Below are 23670 nucleotides of genomic sequence, written 5' to 3'. Positions count from 1 at the left end.
ATCATCTCCGGCGATCTACCCCCCCGTGCCTCCAATCTCATAGTTCCCCAGCCCCGCACGGCCCGATTCTACCTCCTACCCAAAATCCACAAACACAACTGTCCCGGCAGACCCATTGTCTCTGCCTGCTCATGCCCCACCGAACTTATCTCTACCTACCTCGGCTCCATCCTATCCCCCCTGGTTAAATCCCTCCCCACCTACGTCCAAGACACCTCACACGCTCTCGATCTCCTGGATAACTTCCAGTTCCCAGGCCCCCACTCCCTCATCTTCACCATGGATGTCCAGTCACTCTACACTTCCATCCCCCACAAGGATGGTCTCGAAGCCCTCCGTTTCTTCCTCGACCGTAGAACCAGCCAATCCCCATCGACCAACACTCTCCTCCGCCTAGCAGAGCTGGTTCTTACCCTCAACAACATCTCCTTTGACTCCTCTCACTTCCTCCAAACCAGAGGCGTAGCTATGGGCACTCGCATGGGCCCTAGCTACGCCTGCCTCTTTGTCGGGTACGTCGAACAATCCCTGTTCCAGACGTACACTGGCTCCATCCCCGAACTCTACCTCCGCTACATCGACGACTGATTTGGTGCTACCTCTTGCACCCATGCAGAACTCACTGACTTCATACACTTCACCTCCAATTTCCATCCTGCCCTTAAATATACCTGGACTATCTCTGACATATCCCTCCCGTTTCTGGACCTCACCATCTCCATCACAGGAGACAGACTAGTGACGGACATTTACTACAAACCCACCGACTCGCACAGCTATCTGGACTACACTTCTTCCCACCCGGTCCCCTGCAAAAAGTCTATCCCCTACTCCCAATTCCTCCGTCTACGCCGCATCTGCGCTCGGGATGAGGTGTTTCACACTAGGGCTTCCGAGATGTCATCGTTCTTCAGAAAACGGGGCTTCCCCTCCTCCATTATAGATGAGGCTCTCACTAGGGTCTCTTCTACATCCCGCAGCTCCGCTCTTGCTCCCCCTCCCCCCACTCGCAACAAGGACAGGATCCCCCTCGTTCTCACCTTCCACCCCACCAGCCAGCGGATCCAACATATCATCCACCAACATTTCCGTCACCTACAACGGGACCCCACCACTGGCCATATCTTCCCATCCCCTCCCCTCTCTGCGTTCCGCAGAGACCGTTCCCTCCGTAACTCCCTGGTCCACTCGTCCCTTCCTACCCAAACCACCCCAACCCCGGGCACTTTCCCCTGCAACCGCACGAGATGCAACACCTGTCCCTTTACCTCCCCCCTCAACTCCATCAAAGGACCCAAACAGTCTTTCCAGGTGAGACAGAGGTTCACCTGCACCTCCTCCAACCTCATCTATTGCATCCGCTGCTCTAGATGTCAACTTATTTATATCGGCGAAACCAAGCGCAGGCTCGGCGATCGCTTCGCTGAACACCTGCGCTCGGTCCACATTAACAAAACTGATCTCCCGGTGGCCCAGCTCTTTAACTCCCCCTCCCATTCCCAGTCTGACCTCTCTGTCATGGGCCTCCTCCAGTGCCATAGTGAGACCCGCCGGAAATTGGAGGAGCAGCACCTCATATTTCGCCTGGGCAGTTTGCAGCCCGGTGGTATGAACGTCGACTTCTCCAACTTCAGATAGTTCCTCTGTCCCTCCCTTCCCCTCCTCCTTCCTAGATCTCCCTCTATCTTCCTGTCTCCACCTATATCCTTCCTTTGTCCCGCCCCCCTGACATCAGTCTGAAGAAGGGTCTCGACCCGAAACGTCACCCATTCCTTCTCTCCCGAGATGCTGCCTGACCTGCTGAGTTACTCCAGCATTTTGTGAGCAATCTTCCCTGGCCTGCTGTCCAGGAAAATGGTTCAAGTGGCTGACAGAAACAAACATAGAAATAGTAGGCCATTTGGCCCAATGAACTTGCTCCACTATCCATCAAGATCGTGGCTCATCTTCTACCTTAATGACATTTTCCTTCATTACCTCTAATGCTTTTTATTCCGTTAATATTCTGAACTTTATTCATTTGTTTTGCGTGAATTCAATAACTGAGCCCCTACAGCTGTTTCGGATAGACAATTTCAAAGATTCACCACTCCCTGCACAGGGGGATTTCTCCTCATCTTTGTCCTAAATGGCCAGAACCCCTTTTTTTAAGACTGTGATCCCCTAACTCTAGATAACAAAATCAGGGAAACATCCTCCCTATATGTGGCCTGTTAAGTCCTGCAAAAATGTCCAGGTTTAAATCAAGTTTCTTCTCAGCCCAGCGAGTACAGGGCCAGTTTCTCTAATAGTGACATTAGGCTAACCTGATGGTAGCTTCCTGTTTACTCGCTTTTTTATATAGTGGAGTAACATTTGCAACAATTCCATAATCTGAAGGTATTAATCACAAAATTAAGATTAATATGCATGGACGAAAAATGAGATTCAATATGACATTGTGTATCATTGGTACGGAAAGTGACAATCTAAGTTCAGAATTGAAATGGGATGGCGAATTAAATATAAAATGAACAGTATCTTGGCACAGACTAATGTAAACATCAACTTTTGATTAAAGGATATCAGCTCCAGAAAGAAACCCAGCAATTGTTCCCAAAAAGTGCTGATCTTCTAGGTGAAATAGGTGAAGACAAGAGGACTATATGAATGGTATATGAGTGAGGTTTTACAAAAGTAACTGAGGAAAAAAACATTATACAAGACCGCCCTCTCTAGTTTACATTTGCACAGTATATTTTCAAGTGGTCTTTTTGTATTTCTGTATTTTTAGGAAATAAAATAACATTGTTAAAAAAGTGTGTATGTTCATACTGGGTTGCTTTAAGAGACCGAACAAGAATGGGTAAATGGGGAACATTCATACATAGTTTAGTTTAGAGATGCAGCTTGGAAACAGGCCCTTCGGCCCACGACCAGCGATCCCCACACATTCACACCAAAGATACTAGAAGAGCACGATAGACCACTCGACCCTAAAAACCGTAGGCGCCATTTTAGTAGGCAGAAACTTGCAGAAACATTTAAAAAGAAAAATAACAAAAATCTGTGAATTGATAGATGAGATATAATTGTGCATTTTTATGGTGTCATCACACATACTGTTCCCCCGAAACACTGACTACACTGCGAGATGCAGAGCGAGCGGCGGGTTTTGCTTACTAAAATGGCGGCCGTTGCGCGCTACACTTCAGCGTAGGCGATTTCGACGGAGTGGTCCATCTTGCTCCTCTAGTATCTTTGGTCCACACCACCCTGCACACTCTCGGGACAATTTTTACATTTGCACCAAGTCAATGAACCTACAAACCTGCTGTACGTCTTTGGAGTGACTTTATTATTTGCAGTTAATAGTAAGGGGGATTTTACTTATTATAATACTAAAGGGTTATGAGATGATTTTATTTTTGAAATAAACAAATCTGGAAATATAATCAACAACCCCCCCCCCCCACACACATACACACAAGATTACCACACAATCCTTCAACCTCGCAGAAATGAAGAAGCAACTCGCTGGAAAAAAAGTTTGGCGGCAGACGAAGACTGTACCATTCATTGCCAGTGTGTGCGGTAAAAGAATTAAAGCAGGGGATCTCTGATTCCCCGAGTAACACAAATTGACAATTTTTTTTAAACATGGGATTTTTTTTTTCTTCTTGTTGTTCAAACTCGGCTTCCATTACGCGCTTCAGCGTCTCGTTTTTTTTAAATGCCATGCTTTTCATGGCGAGTAGGCAGGGGGGTTTGTTTTTAATTTTAAACCTAGTCGGCACTGCAGTGAAATGGATCGATCCGTCCGGCACGGGACACGTGTGAGCTGAGCGCGAAAGCCCGGAGGTGTTTGCGCGGGACGAGGAGCAGGAGGAGGAGGGGGATATATCTCGCTGCTGCTCCTGTATTGTCGGTGCCAGGCGGCTGCTGCTGCAGATGGAACGTTGCCCGGGAGAGAGCGGGGCGGCAAGATTCTAAACCGACGACATCGAACGCGATTTGGAACGCTCGGCTCCCAAAGTTCCGCTCCGTGTCCCCCCCCCCCCTCCGCGGCCACGACCCGAGGCGAGGAGGAGCTACAGCGGCCAACGTTTCAATTCAATGCAGTTCTGCTGCTGCGAAGAGTTTAATTTCAGTGCAATTCTGCGAAGATTGTAATTCCATTTCAGTTCTGCGAAGATTTTCATTTCAGTTCTGCGAAGATTTTCATTTCATTTCAGTGCAGTTCTGCTGCTGCGAAGATTTTAATTCTCTTCCATTTCAGTGCAGTTCTGCTGTTGCAAAGATTTTAATTCCATTTCAGTTCTGCTGCAAAGTCAAGATTTTAATTCCATTTCAGTGCAGTTCTGCTGCTGCGAAGATTTTAATTCTCTTCCATTTCAGTGCAGTTCTGCTGCTGCGAAGATTTTAATTCTCTTCCATTTCAGTGCAGTTCTGCTGTTGCAAAGATTTTAATTCCATTTCAGTTCTGCTGCAAAGTCAAGATTTTAATTCCATTTCAGTGCAGTTCTGCTGCTGCGAAGTTTTAAATTCTCTTCCATTCCAGTGCAGTTGTGCAGCGGCACCAGGCTCAGTCTGCTGCGGCCGCTTGCCTGCCTTCGTTTCCACCCTGGTGCCATCATGGCGCAGGCCAGACTAACAGACTATTTCCCCCAGACTAAAAAGACGAAGAGGGAGACGCTGCGTGTGAAAGAGCGGGAAGTGGAGACGGCCGCGGCAAATGGGAGCTTCATTGGCGTTGCCGGCGCCGCTGGGTCGGTTGTGAGGGAAGGTGGGCAGTCGCGAAGGAGGAAGGTGACTGGAAACCCCCCGGCAGCGACACGGACTCGGACTGCGAGCGGGGACAGCCCTCCCCTTCTGGCGGCAGCGCCTGTCGTGCCCGGCGGGGACGTTTGTGAATCGGTACCGGCAGAGCGGGAGGGAGGTTGGGCCACCCCGGTACAGGAGGCGGGGAGGGCAGTGACAGTGTCCGCCTGTCTTGTCACCCCGTCCAGAGATGGCCAGACAGCCGCCGGGTGCGGTGCGGGATGGTCTGGGCCTGGTGCTGAGCCTGGGCCTGGGTCTGGTGCTGAGCCTGGGTCTGGTGCCGCCGCCGGGGGAGATGATGGACCGCGGACCCGCTCGGCCAACAAACGCCGCCGCTCCCACTCCAGCGAGGAGGCTCCCGGCCCACAGCGAGCTCCGTCTGCCCGCAGGTGTCTGGTGCTGCAGCCCCAAGCGGCAACAACCCGGCTCCTGCAAAACACCAGCTCCAAGCAAACTGCATCACCGCCGCCACGTCCAGAGGGTCCCGGGCCCACGGTAAGCGTGTGTTATTGGGGGAGTGGGGGACACGTATCAGACCCAAAGCACCAGTAGTAACTTAAAGTTCGTTTCTTAAAACAGACAACAACAACATAAACAGTTAACGGTAAACCAAGCAAAGCTTTAATTATCGTCAGACGGGAGTGTGGGGGGTTTCAGTGCTAAGGGTGTATGACCATACTCTGCACTCCGAAGGTATTTATTCACAAAATGCTGGAGTAACTCAGCGGGTCAGGCAGCATCTCAGGAGAGAAGTAATGGGTGCCGTTTCGGGTGGAGACCCTTCTTCAAACTCGACCCGAAACGTCACCCATTCCTTCTCTCCTGACCTGCTGAGTTACTCCAGCATTTTGTGAATAAATACCTTCGATTTGTACCAACATCTGCAGTTATTTTCTTATACTCAGCACTCCCCTTGCTTCCACTCAAAGATACAGCATTTTCGCATCATTTTTATACAGAATTTGCAGCAAAAATGTTTAACACAACATTTCCTTCAAATCAATCACATTGTATTAAAACACAATATACTTGTCACCCTAAAGTCATAAACTATTTTACACAGTAAGTCATTAGTCGAAGGTAAGGACCCTTATCATACCACAGAAGGTCCTGTTTTCACACTCCCACAAATAGTCAACAATTAACCACATCCTAATCTTAGCATTGTCCATCGTCTTTCCCGGACATCTTTCCCAGGGATAACACGATGCACTGCTCTATAGGCTTTAGGGTCACATGGTCATATCGTGCCTGGTGCAACTTTGCAAACATCAGCTATTCAGGACCCAAAGTTCAGGCTCATCCTGTTCATTCATTCTACCATTTTATTATTTCTATGGTTTCCAGGAATTATAAGTTTCAGCTACCAGACACATCCTTATGCGCAATTAGCATTCCTTCACTTACAACAATATAGAAGCTCCACAAGCATACAAACAGGTTTGCAGACAATGGCCAAGCATCCCATCATGCAAAGTTAATAGCCATTAACTCTTTCAGTAGGAAACGAACTGGCTTTGAATTAGCTGCAGTTTATGAAATGGAGAATGAAACGAGTCTCTGCGATGTGAGTTCTTGCACTTCTAATGATGCCACAGAGGGGAGACATTCGGCCCATCGGGTACATGTTGGCACCCGGCGGGAAAACACGATTTCCCCGTCTATTTCCCTGTATCCTTGCAATCTATTATCCCTCGTTGCCAGGAGTGGTGGTGGAGTTATGATAGTGGCATTTTACAGGCCTGTAGAGAAGCAATATTTAAATAAGAAAAGAACTGCAGATGTTGGTTTATTACCATAAGATGGACAGAAAATGCTGCAGTAACTCAGCGGGTCAGGCAGCATCTCTGGAGAAAATGGATAGGTCGAGACCCTTCTTCTGACCATGTAGATACCTTGAATATAGGCAGGAAAATAACTGCAGATGCTGGTACAAATCGAAGGTATCACAAAATGTTGGAGTAACTCAGCGGGTCAGGCAGCATCTAGGAGAGAGGGAATGGGTGACGTTTCGGGTCGAGGTCCTTCTTCAGACTCGAGAATATAGGCACATTGATGTGCAGGGAATGGAGGGATATGGGTCACGTGTCGGTAGAGGAGATTAGTTTAACTTGATATAATGTTCGTCATTAATATTGTGGGTCGAACTGAGTTTTTGGGTGGAACTAATATTGTGGGTTCTGGTGCTGTATTCTATGTAAAAAGCCACCCATGGGATTCTTTTGCCACTTCATTACCGAAGCCAATTCACTGGACACAACATCTATTAGGAAAAGCATAGAGTGGATGTGGAAAGGATGTTTCCACTGGTGGGAGACTAGAACCAGAGGTCAGAGCCTCAGAATTAAAGGGCGCTCTTTCAGAAAGGAGGCGAGGAGGAACTTCTTTAGTAAGAGGGTAATTAATCTGTGGAATTCATTGCCACAGTGGGATGTGGAGGTCAAGTTAGTGGATATTTTAAAGTCACAGATAGACAAATTCTTGATCAGAATGGGTGTTGAGAGTGTAAGAAGGAATTGCAGATGCTGGTTGAAACCTCCCTCAACATTAGACAGCCCACTCCATTGATATCTGCGAAAATAGACACATAAAGCTGGAGTAACTCGGTGGGACAGGCAGCATCCCTGGAGAGAAGGAATGGGTGGCGTTTCGGGTCGAGACCCTTCACCCGAAACGTCACCCATTCCTTCTCTCCAGAGATGCTGCCTGTCCCGCCGAGTTACTCCAGCTTTTTGTGTCTATGGGTGTCAAGGGTTATGGGGAGAAGGCAGGAAAATGAGATGAGGAGGGAGAGATCAGCCATGATTGAATGGTGGAGTAGACGCGAGGGGCCGAATGGCCTAATTCTACTCCTTTAACCTGTGAACATGTGAGGATGTGGGAGGAAACCCACGCAGGTATGGAGAGAGGTGGATTAAGAATATCCACTGACTTGACCTCTGTATGCACAGACAGCACCCAAGGTCAGGATCTAACCAGGATGCCTGAAGCTGCAAGGCACCAACACAAACATTTGCACGTTGTGGCAGTCTGAGGGTGTAGAACAAATATTCAAACTAGTATTACTATTTGCCAGACAATATGATAATATACTCTTCAGAGAATGCCAGGTGTGCCCAGCAGGTCAGGTCCATGGCATTGACAAATGACCATGGTGGAATTTGAGGGTGAGAAACGTGGTCTGAATTTAGAATAAAGGATCAGAAGGTAAATAGGCAAAGGTGGACATTTCATAAATTTCAGGAAAGGTATATTGTATTCTATTAAAGAGAAAATGTCTTTTGATAAGGAAGCCCCCCCCCCATCATGGTTAACTGAGGAAGTCAAGCTGAAAGAAAATGTGAATGTAGAAACAAAATGCTGTTGTAACTCAGCATCTCTGGAGAGGAGGAATGAGTGAAGTTTCTGGGTGAGGCCGTTCTTAGACTGAGAGGGAGGCACAGAGATAAGGAAGGGTAAACGAGACATGAAAGGGGATGTTGATCAAGGAACATTTAGATTCCTTCCTACAGAAAATGTGATGGTTTGTAGTAGAAACAAAGAACTGCAGAGACTGCTTAATACACAAAAGGACACAAAGTGCTGGAGTAACTCAGCAGGTCAGGCAGCATCTCTGACGAACATGGATAGGTGACGTTTCAGGTCAAGACTCTTCTTCAGAGAACTTTACAGGTTTGTAATAGACCAGAAGAGTCTAAATACTTTTTATAAAGCTGTGAATAGCTCCTTCCAAGACTGCACGAAATTGCAGAGAGTTGTAGACATGGCTCAGACCATCACGCAGACCACCTCCAGTTCCATTGACTCAATCTACACGTCACAATGCCTCAGCAAGTCCACCAGCATAATTAAGGACAAGTCACACCCTCCTCTCCCATCTGGCAAGAGGTACAGAGAAGTGTGAAGTCGCATGCCTCCAGATTTGGGGGCAGGTTCTGTTATCAGGCAACTGAACTATCCTATCGCCGACTAGAGAGTGGCCCTGACCTACCATCACCTCATTGGAGAACCCTGGGTCTATCTTTTATCGGACTTTGCTTTATCTTGCGCTAAGCGTTATTCCCTTATCAAGTATCTACACTGTGGGCAGCTTGATTATAATCATGTCTAGTCTTTTTGCTGCCTGGATAACATGCAACAAAAAAAGCTTTTCACTGTACCTTAGTACATGTGACAATAATAAACTAAAGTAAATAGACAGCTTCTACAGATGTACTTTAACAGAATTCCCTGATTTCTATCTTGCTAGATTGCAATAAATAATGCCTGCAGCACAGACGTGAATGAGCAAGACACAAACCAGCACTCTGGCCCATAGTTTCAGAAAACATACGATACAAAATGTCGTATCATCCATATCAAAAAGTGCTGGTCTATTTCTGAAAGATGTAAATGGCACAATGATTGTAACATAATAAGACGGTGAAGCATTGTTATGGTGGTTTCACGGAAGGGACATCTCTAGACTTCAAGGATGTGACCAGGGTTATCCATAGAGGGGAGCTGGAAGAAGTATTTAGAATATATTTGAACTTCCAGAAGGAATCCAGTAGGTACCACGTAAAAGGCACAAGACAAGACTGCACAGGGGTGACAGATGGGGAGTAGCTTGCTTACAGAAAGCAGAGTTGGTTTAAGAAGATCTGTAGATGCTGGTTTACACCAAAGAGAGACACAAAATGCTGGAGTAACTCAGTGGGTCAGACAGCATCTTGAGAGTCCGAGGAGAGGGAAATGATATATGGAAAGGTAAGGTGTGAAAACAAGAGATCAAAGGGGACAAAGTTCAAGGAAAATGTAGAATAGATCATTGTTAACTTGGGGAAGATAACTGCATACAATGTAAAATGTAATCAGGAGGTCAGTCAGACTGGTCGGAGAACTAGGATGGGGGAGGGATGGAGACGGGGAAAACAAGGGTTACTTGAAGTTAGCGATGTCAATATTCATACCGCTGGGGTGTAAGCTGCCCAAGTGAAATATGAGGTGCTGTTCTTGCAATTTGCATTGGGCCTCACTCTGACAGTGGAGGAGCCTCAGGACAGAAAGGTCATGGGAATGGGAGTTAAAGTGTTTGGCAACCGAGAGATCAGGTAGGCCTAGGCGGACTTGGGATATATTGTTCTGAAAATGTTCCATCAATAATTAGTCAAGTACTATTTATGATCTTTATTGATTATTTAGATAAATGGGCTGAATGTACTGGAGTTTGTAGTTATTTAGTTACCCAAAATGGGAGAATTCAGTGTCCTCCCATTCTGGAAATGGAGGAGGCCCAGGACAGAAAGTTTAGTATGGGGAGTTGAAATAGTTAGCAACCGGGAGATCCAGCAAGCCTCGATGGACCGAGCATCGGTGTCCTGCAATACTGTCACCTAGTCTACGTTTGGTCTTGCCAAAGTACAGGCCACATCGGTAACACTGAATGGAGTGAACCCCTGTCTCACCTGGATGGGCTGCTGGGGTCCCTAGGTGGATGTGAGGGAGGAGGTATCGAGACAGGTGTTGCATCTCCTGCAGTTGCAGATGAAGGTATATGCAACGGAGGTGGCTTGGGTGGGTAGGGATGAATGAAGCAAGGAATTATGGAGGCAGTGGTCTCGGAAGACTCTTGCAGGAAGGGGTGGGCATTGGGAAGATGTGACTGGTGGTGGGCTCATTGCTGAAGGTGGCAGAAGTGTCGGAGAATGACACGTTGGGTTTGGAGGCTGGCGGAACTCTATTCTTGTTCCGTCTAAGGAGAGAGGGAGCGAGAACGGAACTATGGGACAGAGAAGAGATGCACATGAGGGATCCGTCCATGAGAACAGGAATGAATCTGTGTTACCAAAGAAAGATGTCCTAGAGTGGAAAGCCTCCACTTGTGAGCAGATGAGGCGGAGACAGACATTGAGAGTGGGGGGGGGGGGGGGGGGGGGGGCTGCATCTTTGGAAGAGGCAGGTGGGAGGACAATCCCAGATAAGTCCAGATAATTGGGAGGCGGTGCGTTTGTTCGACAGTCGATAATCTGTCCGCTGTGCTGGAGACAATAGACAATAGGTGCAGGAGAAGGCCATTCGGTCCTTCGAGCCAGCACCGCCATTCAATGTGATCATGGCTGATCATTCTTAATCAGTACCCCGTTCCTGCCTTCTCCCCACACCCCCTGACTCCGCTATCCTTAAGAGCTCTATCCAGCTCTCTCTTGAATGCATTCAGAGAATTGGCCTCCACTGCCTTCTGAGGCAGAGAATTCCACAGATTCACAACTCTCCGACTGAAATTTTTTTCCTCATCTCAGTTCTAAATGGCCTACCCCTTATTCTTAAACTGTGGCCCCTTGTTCTGGACTCCCCCAACATTGGGAACATGTTTCCTGCCTCTAACGTGTCCAATAATCTTATACGTTTCGATAAGATCTCCTCTCATCCTTCTAAATTCCAGTGTATACAAGCCTAGTCGCTCCAGTCTTTCAACATATGATAGTCCCGCCATTCCGGGAATGAACCTAGTAAACCTACGCTGCACGCCCTCAATAGCAAGAGCAAGAATATCCTTCCTCAAATTTGGAGACCAAAACTGCACACAGTACTCCAGGTACGGTCTCACTAGGGCCCTGTACAACTGCAGAAGGACCTCTTTGCTCCTATACTCAACTCCTCTTGTTATGAGACAGATCAAGACGGGAGAGAGATGTCAGACAGTCTGAGTGAATTTGGGGGCAGGGTGGTTAGTGGTGAGGTTGTTGAAATCGGTGAGTTCTGCGCGGGTGCAGGAGGTAGTCCTGATGCCATCATCGCTGTGGAGAAAGAGTTGGGGGGGGGGGGTGGTGGTGCTGGTGTAGGTTTGGAAGAAGGACTGTTCAGTGTGGCCAACAAGCCAGGCATAGCTGGTGCCAAAAGCTTTGAGTCAAAAGGATTTTTCACCTGTGTCTCCTCTACCCCTTCACCATTCCTGCCCCTTCCCCCTAGATCACTTCATCTGGCTTCAGATTTTGTGTCATCTTTCCTCGTCTGCCTTGTGTCTTTTCGTCTCTGGGCTTTGTCCGACCACCTGCCTGTCAAAAACCTCCGTCGCCCGTGCCCACCTGTTACCTGCCCGTCTTTGTCATGCCCCTCCTCTCTTCTAGATTTCTTCCCCCTCCCCCCACAAACAATCAGTCTGAAGAAGGGTCCAGACTCGAAACTTCACCTATCCATGTTCTCCACAGATGCTGTCTGCCTCACTGGGTAACTCGAGCACCTTGTGTCTTTTGTAGTATTAAGTGGTCAATCTCTTCATAAGTCAGAAAATTCCCGACATAATTCACACTCGCAGCACGCCGAGCATTTACCTGCTTTAAAAACAGGATCGAAGGTGATCCATCATTCAGCCACAATCTCATTGATAGGTTGAGCTCTGGGCTTATTTCTGCTCCCAACTCTTGTGTTCAATAAACAGTTAACATTTGTACTTCCATCAGAGCTGTCTGGTTTATTGAGTATTACCAAAAAATAATAATATTGCTGCTTTTCACACGATGTGTGCATGGCATTGTTGTTCTGCGTGTGGCAGGGCAGTCATGGCCATTATGATGGCTCCTGGCACAGTATTGTATCGTGTAGGAAGGAACTGCAGATGATGGTTTACACCGAAGATAGTCGCAAGATGCTGGAGTAACTCAGCGGGACAGGCAGCATCTCGGGAGAGAAGGAATGGAGAGAAGTGACATTTTGGGTCGAGACCCTTCTTCAAACTGAGAATCAGGGGAGAGGGAGACCTAGAGATATGGAAGGGTGTGGGGTGAAAACGTCACCCATTCCTTCTATCCAGAGATGCTGCCTGTCCCGATGAGTTACTCCAGCATTTTGTGTGTCTCCACAGTATTGCATTGTGCAGATTTTCAGTATCCTTGGGCCCAACTCGTCGAAGGTGCCTGTCTAAAGCTTCCATTTGCAGTGGCCTGGCCTGTATCCTTTAAACCTTTCCTATCCATTGCACCTAAACAAACGGCTTTTTAAATGTTATGACCCGCTTTGTCCACTTTCTCTGGCACCTCATTCCATGTACCCACGACCATAATAGTGTAAATCTTTCCTCTCGCGACCCTTTTAAATCTTTCACCTTATTCCTATCTCTGGTGACTTTTTGATTCTCTTTCCGTGATAAAGAAGGCATTCATCTTTGCCCCGCGTGATTTCATACACTTGAGTTTGGTGATACTAATGCATCTTGGTGCCACCTTTAGGATGCGTCTGCTCATGGGGCAACAATCACACGGAAACGGATTTCCAAATGTCCTAGTTTGGAAGATTCGAGCAAGAGAAGCCAACAGGTAAGAGATTCAACCACACAACCTTAAGTTTGAGGCACCTAACCTTGTTCTGCATTCTGAAGCAACGTCACTGGTCTGATGAATAATGAGCAGATATGGAAAGCCCAACAGATTACTAATTTAGTGCCATATTTTCAAAAACTAAGTATTAAAGGAATTTATGATGTAAAAACTCACCTACAACATGTTTGTTCCATAGACAGAGACAACGCCTGGAAAGGAGAGTCTTTTGTCATTAAAAAGCCGGTTACAAAGAATTCGGAATCTCAACCAAGCAGCAACTTCACTTGCTCCTGCTGCATTGAGCACTGATGCCAAGAGTCGCCTCAAACGGGTTCGGGAACTGGGATTGAAAGTGCAAGAAAACAAAGAATGTAAAAGGACAGCTGGGCCGGACGAGGAATCAAGCGTGGGTGAGAGGTGAGGGAAAAATCCTTAATGGAACAGCATAAACATGCAATACTGACGAGCATCTTAACGGCCCCTGGTTGCTGGATAGTTGAACGCAGCAGTCTCCATTCTTCATTTCCTTTCAGGGTGAAGGCACCAGCTTACCAGCGCTTCCACAACCTAGCGCAGGATGTTCCACCAGGGTTGACCCTGCCTTTCAAATACAAGGTGCTGGCGGAGATGTTCCGGAGCATGGACACCGTTGTGAGCATGTTGTTCAACCGCTCCGAGACCGTTACCTTTGCTAAAGTGAAACAGGGTGCTCAGGACATGATGCGGAAGTGAGTATGTGCCGAAATTAGCAGCCAGTGTGAGTTCAAGAGATTTGTCTGCTGCTGGTTCCTCGACTTGAGTCCTTAGCCATCACAGGGGAATCATTGAAAATAAATTGCTCACCGAACTGCTGTAATGCTTCTTTACAGTAAATACTTTTAAAAGAAAGCTTTAATTTATTTTACATTGTAAATTGAGAATCACTTTGTAAAAATGACAATTTGGAAGCTTTGTGGTTACTAAGTTGATACTTGACAACAATTTCTTGAAAGTGGTTATTTACATTGAAATTTTAAAAACTAACAAGAGGAAGCATTGAAATCTTAAGTTCAGATGCAAGTTGTTTAAGATGCTTCCTTCATTGTGTCACCTGGATAATATTGCAGCAATATATCAAATGCTCACAAAACGAATAATTAATTATTATATTACCTTACGAGCAATTGTTTATTATATTAGCCTACGAGCAATTAACCTTGGAATATTTTTTGTAGACGATTTGAACAGCAAAATATTGGGCAAATTAAGACAGTTTACCCATCTGCGTATAAGTTCCGACAGGAGAAGGGAATTCCGACGTGGAGTGACGCTGTGAAGAAATCCATCTACCAGCTCACCATCGATCCTGTTTTTGAAGGAGGTAAATGCTCGTGGTGCCAAGAGTGGGAATTATGTTGGGAATTTCCCGGCTTTATGAAGAGGTTGACCACTTAATCGCTGTAACTTCAGTCATATTGTCTTCTCGATTAAAAAGTAAATTGAGTCTGTGTCTTGTCCTGTTTTGTAGACTGCAGGTGAGGTTATGAAAATAACCTGAATCAGAGCAGCAGTTGAATCATTCCTGTTATTTTAGAGGCACAAGAGACTGCATTTGCTGGAATGTGTAGCAAAGAAAGGGCAAGCAGTCAGGCCGCATCTACTGAGAGAAATAGACAGTCTCCGGTTGAGACCTTTCATCTAGAGTGAAAGAGTAGAGGGCAAGTAGCTGAATGAGATCTTTTTAAATGTTTTATTTTTAAATGCCATTTTCCTCTCCTTTCCAAGAGGAGAATTCTGAAGGGCAGACGCACCTGACAGCCTCTCGCTTGCTTCTACGCCGTCAGATTTTCAGCCGAAACCTTACCAACTTGGTAAAGCAACACCACAAGGTAAGCTGTTGTGCCTTGTCTTCCGGTTGATTCTGGCCATTGCATCCCTGTGGATCAGTGATCTGTGTTGGCAGCACACTGGTGTTGTTGCTAGTTTCTGCGAGTTGCTAGTTTTTGCCACTTCTGGTCTGCTTAAGGACGGTTTGTGTTAATCCTGGAAGCAATAGGAAAGATTTTGAGGAATATGTTCCAAATGTGGACAAAAGGGACTGGCAATCCAGCATTCCAGGGGTTTGCTGTTTCAGACATGTGTTCAGCTTAGATGGAGCATATTGGTCAGCAGGGATGAGTTGGGCCGCAGGGCCTGTTGTCGTGTTGTATGACTCAACTCTCTGACCCCTGCTGATCTGTGGGCCCCATGGCCAAAGTGATGGCTGTAAATGAAATTTTGGGGTGAAGGTGGTTGAGTAAATCAGCATTAGATGGCATTTTTTAAAAGAGCAGATTAAGAATTGGCCTAAACACAAGAGCACCTTTTTGACAAGTTTTATGAAGGAAATGTCGGGTCGATTGTGGTGTGATTTAAAAAAAAAAAAATTTTTTTGATTGGTTTGAATCTAACAATAGAATTTCTTTTGTATAATTTTTTTTTTCAAACTGTTCATTTACTTTCGTCTCCCATTGACATCGACAAATATAAATCTGAAGAGAATCGTTTTTTAATCTTGTTAACTGCTTGTCACCGAGTGAATGGGGACTCGATGGAAAGGTAAACTTTTATTGAATGAAGTATGTTGAATTGGAATTGAGCTCGTCGTGTTTGTGCTGCCCAGTGGAGAACTAACTGTGCCAGGACCCCATTGTGTTGCTCTTGCTCATAAACATGCTGTGACTCTTCAGGTATACATCCAGTTTACTTTTTAAAGCAGTGACTTGTTTTCTATCTTCACCAGCCCTTTGGGCCGAGAGTGCGAAATGTTTTACCACTGTAACTCTCCCATTCCTTGAATCCATTACTTGAGGTCCATAATCTAACACGTAACTCTTATCTACCAATCCAATGAAAATGCTACAGTAAACCAAGCATTGTGAATCAAACGGGTTTTATTAACGAAACAGTGGTGAACACACGCACGCTTAGTTAGGAGAACGGTTAGGTGCTTGTTGCTGTTGAGAGGAGCACCACACGTCTGTTCACTCGTGGGCTTGAGCTGAGCTTCGCATCTCCAACTTTCAACTGTCATCTACAACTGTCAACTGTGATGGCAATTGACAGTTGGAGATGAGAAGCTCAGCTCGAGCCCACGAGTGAACAGACATGTGGTGCTCCTCTCAACAGCAACAAGCATCTAACTGTTCTCCTAACTAAGCGCTCGTGTGTTCAACCACTGTTTCGTTAATAAACCCATTTGATTCGCAGCGCTTGGTTTACTACGTTGGTGACCCCCGACGTGATCGTTCCAGTTCTGATGACGAAGGTTCGATAGGTATGTAGGTTAATTGGCTGGGTAAATGTAAAAATTGTCCCTAGTGGGTGTAGGATAGTGTTAATGTACGGGGATCACTGGGCGGCACGGACTTGGAGGGCCGAAAAGGCCTGTTTCCGGCTGTATATATATGATATCATATCATATCATATCATATCATATATATACAGCCGGAAACAGGCCTTTTCGGCCCTCCAAGTCCGTGCCGCCCAGTGATCCCCGTACATTAACACTATCCTACACCCACTAGGGACAATTTTTTACATCTACCCAGCCAATTAACCTACATATAGTAAGTGGTTTGACCCCCAGGCGGCGCCACAACGCCACGCCACCATTAAACACTTGGTGAATGACACCATTAACAATTTGGCATGGATTATAAACCGGATGCTGGAAATGCAGAGAAATAGAGTTCAGGTTTCGGATGGATAATTTTTTCATTAGAGTTTCTTATACTCTCTTGCTGGGGTTTCCTCAGAGCAGTGTCTCAGCTTGGCAGGTGTCTAACCTCCAGTCAGTAGTACTGGCGGGCTGCTTATTTTTGTGCCCTTATTTAAGAATGGCTGCAAGGATAAGCCTGGGAACTGTGGCCCAATGAGCCTAACATCAGTGGTAGGCAAGTTACTGGAGAGGGTTCTGAGGGATGCTGTGTATGTATTTGAATAGACGGGCTAATTAGGGAATGGGCAGTATGGTTTTGTACATGAGAGATTGTGTCTTGTACAAAACCATACTGTCCATTCCATAATCTGAAATCTGAAATTTTTCAAGAAGTAACCAAAAAGGGCGACAAAGATGTTGTCTGCAGGGACTTCAGCAAGGAATTTGATAATGGTCCACATGGTAAAGTTGCTCTGGAGGGTCAGATTGCACGAGGGAGCTAACCAACTGAATGGAGAATTGGCTTGACAGAAGGAGGTGATGTGGAAGGTTGTTCTTCAGACTGGAGACCTGCAACTTGTGAGGTGTGTCGGTGCTGGCCCACTGCAGTTTGGGGTTTATCATTTGGGTGAGAATGTACACGGCATACGAGTACGTTTGAAGATGACACTAACGTGGGCACCATCATAAAAAGCAAAGATGGTTGTCAAAAAATCTTGCGCTGTTGGGCAAAGTGGGCTGACGAATGTTTAATGGAGTTTAATGCAGAGAGGTGTTGCATTTCAAAGGTCTTTTATTGTCACATGTACCAATTAAGGTACAGTGCAGTGCAGTACCATCACAGTAAATGGCAGGGCCCTGGGGAGTGTTGTAAGGCAGAGGGATGTAGGAGTGTAGGTACATAATTCCCTGACAGTGGTGTCATAAGTTCTGCTCTTATTTTCTCCTCCACACGTTCTCCTTTACACTTTACACATGGGTCTCAAAAGCAGGAAGGGTGGACAATAAAAGCCGGCCATGCCAGTGGATTATACCTGTCTGTGTTTTCCAATTTGCCGTGTTTTAAGAATTTCTGCCTTGGTTTCGGACATTCGAGCCAGCACCACCATTCAATGTGATCATGGCTGATCATTCTCAATCAGTACCCCATTCCTGCCTTCTCCCCATACCCCCTGACTCCGCTATCCTTAAGAGCTCTATCTAGCTCTCTCTTGAATGCATTCAGAGACTTGGCCTCCACTGCCTTCTGAGGCAGTGAATTCCACAGATTTACAACTCTCAGACAGAAAATGTTTTTCCTCATCTCTGTTCTAAATGGCCTACCCCTTATTCTTAAACTGTGGCCCCTGGTTCTGGACTCCCCAACATTGGGAACATGTTTCCTGCCTCTAACGTGTCCAACCCCTTAATAATCTTACATGTTTCGATAAGATCCCCTCTCATTCATCTAAATTCCAGTGTATACAAGCCTAGACGCTCCAGTCTTTCAACATCAGTGAGCAATACTTGTAGATCTTGCTGCGTTTATTCTTTTTGTACTATTAGGTTCCCTGAATAGCTTTTAAGTTGAATCTTAACTCCTCTAGTGGGAAAGGGGGTTTAGTTTAGAGATATAGCATGGAAACAGGCCCTTCGGCCCACCGAGTCCACGCCGCCCAGCGATCCCCGCACATTATACACCATCCTATATACTGGGGACAACTTATAATTGTACAAAGCTAATTAACCTACAAACCTGTATGTCTTTCGAGTGTGGGAGGAAACCACAGATCCTGAAGAAAACCAATGCAGGTCACGGGGGGAACGTACAAACGCACAGACAAGTACCTATAGTCAGGATCGAACCAGGGTCTCTAGCGATGTAAGGCAATAACTCTACCACTGGGCCACCGTGCCACCCTTGGTGTTTGCCATCTCCAGCTCATTCCAGTTTCATGTCACAGTACGACAACCGTTCTTGCTTTTTGAACTCCATGATGTAGAAATTATATTTTATTAAGTCCAGAGCTGTGAAACTTTGAAAGATTCTTAGATAAAAATGTGAACCTGACAAACTTTTTAAAAAACTTATTGGACAATAACGTTTAATTTTTTTTTTATCCCTAAAGGCATTTTTGGCTTCTCTTCACCCTCCGATGCATGTCCCGGACAACAAGCTGACACGATGGCACCCACGATTTAACGTGGACGAGGTTCCAGATGTCGTTGCTGCTGAACTTCCCCTGCCGCCAGATTTTGAAAAGCTGACAACTGCTCAAGAAGTACTGGATAAAGCTCGCAGCATGATGACACCAAAGGTATTGATACACCACCATCTAATGGTTTTAAAAACTCATCCTAGTGGATGTTAATGGGGCTAGAGCACGTCAGGCCTTTGTGAAGTGGCGTGAGTGGGGAAAAGCTTCCGTAAGGTCCCTTACTAAAGGTGACCCTCGCGTTACAGCCATTGATACAACAGAAATTTGTGCTGACAGAATTTACAAATCACTTGCCAAACAAACATTTGGGATACAGAATCAAATTTGCTCTTATTCTAAATAAATATTTATTGAACCCTAATTTCTTGGTGCATTTGCAGATGATCCAGCTAGCTTCACATTATGGAAGATGGTGAGAGGCTGTTTTGAGGATCACAAGTAATGTAGAGCTTGCCTGCATGGAGTGGTACCTGCATGGGTCTGAATTTTGTTCTTGTGACTTCTATGTTTTCAGATGGAGAAAGCTCTTGCTAACATGGCCCTGAAATCTGTGGAAACGGCCATGGCTGCTACAATTGAACAAAAGGAGCTAAATGTTGTGAGCCCACACCCGAGTCCTTCCAGTGCACTGAAAGGGGTCTCACAGAGCCTGCTCGAAAGGGTAAGCTTGTCCACCAGAGATTTTTTTAAAGAATTTTGATTTATGGTCCCATATTTGCATCTGCCCAATGCAGAATTTCTAATTGGGCAGCACGGTGGCACAGCGGTAGAGCTACTGCCTTACAGCGCCAGACAAGTACCTATAGTCAGGTTCTATCTGGGTTCAGACCTGGGTTCTATCCTGACAACGGGTGCTTGGTTGCACGTTCTCCCCGTGAGCTGAGTCGGCTTTCTTTGAGATCTTTGCTTTCCACCCACACTCCAAAGACGTACAGGTTTGTAGATTAATTGGCTTGATATGAATGTAAAATTGTCCCTAGTGTGTGTAGGGTAGTGTTGATGTGCGGGGATCGCTGGTCGGTGCAGACTCGGTGGGCCGAAGGGCCTGCTTCCGTGCTGTATCTCTTAAACTAAACTAAAATTGATTTTGTTGAATGTAGAAGGTACAGTGTACATCAGAAACATGAATGTTAATATTCAACTCCTTTGCAGATCCGTACCAAAGAAGCACAGAACATTCAGGCCGCGATGACGAGGAATCCTGCGCAAACCGAGCGTCTTCGAATGATGACGAGACTCCCTGAGATAACAAGAATTTTGCGCAATGTCTTTGTGGCAGAGAAGAAAGCAGCTTTGAATATTGCAGTGGCATGCAACAAAGTGGTTGACAGCTATCGGTCTTCCATGCACCTGGGTAAATGCACGAAGAATTACTTCAAATGCGGATAATTTACTAGACAAAGCATTTAGCTATTTCATACTTAAGTGTTGCAAACTTTGAAATCCAAATCAGTTTGGGAGAGTAAGTGCTGGGGTGATGGGTGAACAGAGTTTGCTGCAAACTGGGACACCAGTCTCCTGCTCTCTTACATCAGATAAGAACCGCAGGACGAAGTTAAATGGTCGGCATGATCGATCCTTGTGCACTGGATTGAATTTGAGGGAATGTGCACATTCGAAAGATGACATTTGGAGGTTTGGTCTGAATTGAAGGAAACTGCAAACTCACTTTATTAGATAGAATCTTGCTGGATAAATCTTTGCCAACAAGTGCAGAAACCCATGCGAGTGTGACTCAAGAGAACTGTTTGTAATGGAGGAAAGACTTCTGTTATCTTTGCGGTTCAGGGTGGTCCTGGCCTCGAGCAGTTTTTTTGGACAAGAGTAAGGCATGGCTGTGGTTTCAGGTGCAGTCAGGTTAGTCAAGTGAATGGCCAGTAATTCTGCCACATTCACTCCCTTTGTCTTCAGGACATGGAGGTGAAGATTTACCAGGGGGAACCAGGGCAAGTGATGGTAATGGAGACTAGGCCATCATATATGGACATAAGGTTTGGTTGATCAGATTCATGATTCAAAATGTCACTGTCAATGGGGAGAAGCGTGTGAAGCCAAGAGAGAAGTAGAATCAAGGACCTGCTGATGCTGGTTTAGAAGAGAGACAGTGCTGGAGTAGATCAGCAGCACGGGCAGCATCTTAGGAGAACATGGACAGGTGATGTTTCAGACCCAAAATGTCACCTGTCCATGTTCTTCTGCCTCACCTGCCCAGTCTTTAAACCATTTTAAAGACTCAGCAGATGTCAGTGAATTACAGGAGAGCGTTCACCACGGACGGCACAATGCCACAGCGGTAGAGTTGCTGCTTTACAGTGCCAGAGACCCAGGTTCGATCCTGACTATGACTGCTGACTATATGGAGTTTGTAAATTCTCCCGTTGACCGTATGGGTTTTCTCCAGGTGCTCCTGTTTCCTCTCACACTCCAAAGATGTGCAGGCTTGTAGGTTAATTGGCTTTGTTTGGTAAGTGGTAAACTTGTCCCTAGTGTGTGTAGGTTAGTGTAGTGGGAGATGCTGGTTGTCACAGGTTTGGGCCGAATGGCCTGTTTCCACGCTGTATCTCTAAAGTCTAAAGGACAGCCATGAAAGGAAATTGAGAAGTGAAGGAATGGTTTGTTGTCGAAGATGGCTATGAACTGAAGATAGATTTAGGTCATCAAGCAATTTTGCTTCAATAAATAGCATGAGTGTCAGGAATAGACAACCCTTTTGGTAAAAGAGGTTTTGGTAAAACATCTAGGGAAAGAAATAACTTTGAGATACGCCACAGTTGCAAAAGGTTAGGCATGCTGAAGTCATTTTTAGAGATTTTGTAACTATATTCAGTAAATATTTGAATAACATTTTAATCTGCAGGGTCACTTGTTCATTGTACAGTAAGATTGGAGTAAGTGATAACTAAGTAGCTTTTTAAATTTCAGGTGACATGGAGAAACATGTGCGATTACTGGCCAACATTGTCCCTGACTGGCTGAGTATACACATAATCAGGAAGGAGGTGTACCTGAAGCTGATCAAGAACGTGGAGTTGTGTACAGTTGTGGAGAAAATCGAAAAAAAGATAAAGGACGAGGAAAGGGCATGATTTTTTTTTGAACGCTTTTAAACAAGTCCTGCACTGAACCTGAATGTTTAATGTAAAAATGTGTATCTGTATATTGGATGGGAGACAAATCTGGAAACTTGAATGAGACAGATTGTAGATTTACCGATCAATATTTTTCCTGGTATGTTTTCTTGACAATTAAGCACTATTTTGTGAAATTGAATACTCTGCTTTTTATTGGGATTACTAATTGTCAAATTAGAGGTAAGGGGAATGAATCCCTCTTGCTCTGCAGTTTCAAAGAATAAAATGAGATCTGTGTAGTATTCAAATAGCCTTCCAGGAGCAGTGGTTTCTTTGGCTTCAAACAGTAACACAAAATTGTTCAAAATTTGTACTTCGAATATCTATTGAGAACCATTAATGTTAAACTGAAAATCAAATATGTGTATGGGGGGGGTGATTTTAGGGAACAATTTGATTAAATGTTTTACACTTTGACTGATTTTTATGTTAAATCTATGAACCGGTTAGAATGTAGAATTTTATAATTTGCATTGCCACTTTGAACAGAAAGCAACTGAAATGAACACAAGTTCAGGCCTTGCAGTTTTTCTTTGCCAACGTGCTGCAGCTTGTATTTCTGATAGTAGTAATTGTGATAGGAGTCATTATCCTTGGTCAGCACTGTTTTATTGTTCCACGTTAAAATATTGACAGGATTTCTAGGATCTTGTCACCAGTTCCCTCAACTGTTCTTTGGTTTAACTGCAGTATATACTTGTTGCATGGGAAACAAAATGACAGTAACATTTGGATATTCTGAAATCAGAACTTAATTGATACCTTAGCCAGAACCACGTGTAATCATTATAATTTGTCCTCACTCACTATGCCCTCTTAACGCAAATGCAATGTTATTAATCTTTTGAAGTGAATAAAACATAGCTATTCCTGAGGTAACGGAACAAAAATGCTCTAACTGACAAGACTAAAACTTGGAGAGCAGGAGCAGCAAGTACAGCCTATTAAGTGGAAAGGACAAGAATCACTCTCTCTGACTGGAAGGGAGCTTAACGTATCTCTAGGTGGGGAGACCCACCCATTGCAGATGCTGAAATGATCTGGAAAGGGAGGGGTCCTGGAACAAATGTTCTCTGATACAACACCCTCCTGCAAGTGGCTGTAATGTGGGCAACAAGGAAAAATTGCTATTGTGTGATTCAGAATATTGGAACAGATGTTAAAGCTGGAAGAAGACTGGTCCATCATGTAACGGGTGGAGGATGTTGGAAATGTGCATGTGAATCTTCGTCTAACCTGGAAGGAACATGTAGGTTTCTGGATGGTAGTGACGGAGGATAGAGAACAAGTGTGGCACCTTCTGCTTTTGCTGGGAAACGTAGCAATGGTCAGGGATGAGCAGACCAAGGAGAGTGTGGGGAAACTAGCTGGCTGAAATGAACATTGTATTTCCCAATTTCATAAACCCATGCCTTCTATGTTGCCTATTCTCCCCTTTTCCCAAAGCACCTCCGTTCATCTTACTTTTCCCTCCCCCATGTAGTTTCATCCACACATTCTCTTCTGTGATCTTCCTCTCCCTTGCTGTTTCTTGTTGTCATTTGCACCATTCCTCACGCCCTTTA

At 45.4% G+C, this 23670-nt stretch overlaps 1 protein-coding gene across 1 annotated transcript; it reads left to right on the top strand.

Annotated features, from left to right (window-relative positions):
• Nucleotides 1–3677: 3677 nt before the first annotated feature.
• On the top strand, nucleotides 3678–22490 carry cdt1 (chromatin licensing and DNA replication factor 1). Its single transcript, XM_078400824.1, has 10 exons — nucleotides 3678–5295; nucleotides 13008–13094; nucleotides 13294–13514; nucleotides 13631–13825; nucleotides 14312–14457; nucleotides 14862–14965; nucleotides 18885–19073; nucleotides 19489–19635; nucleotides 20127–20328; nucleotides 21897–22490. The coding sequence occupies exons 1-10, from the start codon at nucleotides 4615–4617 to the stop codon at nucleotides 22058–22060; spliced, it is 2136 nt and encodes a 711-aa protein (XP_078256950.1). The 5' UTR covers nucleotides 3678–4614; the 3' UTR covers nucleotides 22061–22490.
• Nucleotides 22491–23670: the final 1180 nt, after the last annotated feature.

The sequence above is a fragment of the Rhinoraja longicauda genome, chromosome 6, assembly GCF_053455715.1.
Source record: "Rhinoraja longicauda isolate Sanriku21f chromosome 6, sRhiLon1.1, whole genome shotgun sequence".
NCBI classification, from domain to species: Eukaryota; Metazoa; Chordata; class Chondrichthyes; order Rajiformes; family Arhynchobatidae; genus Rhinoraja; species Rhinoraja longicauda.
This window is presented reverse-complemented; position numbering and strand designations above follow the sequence as displayed.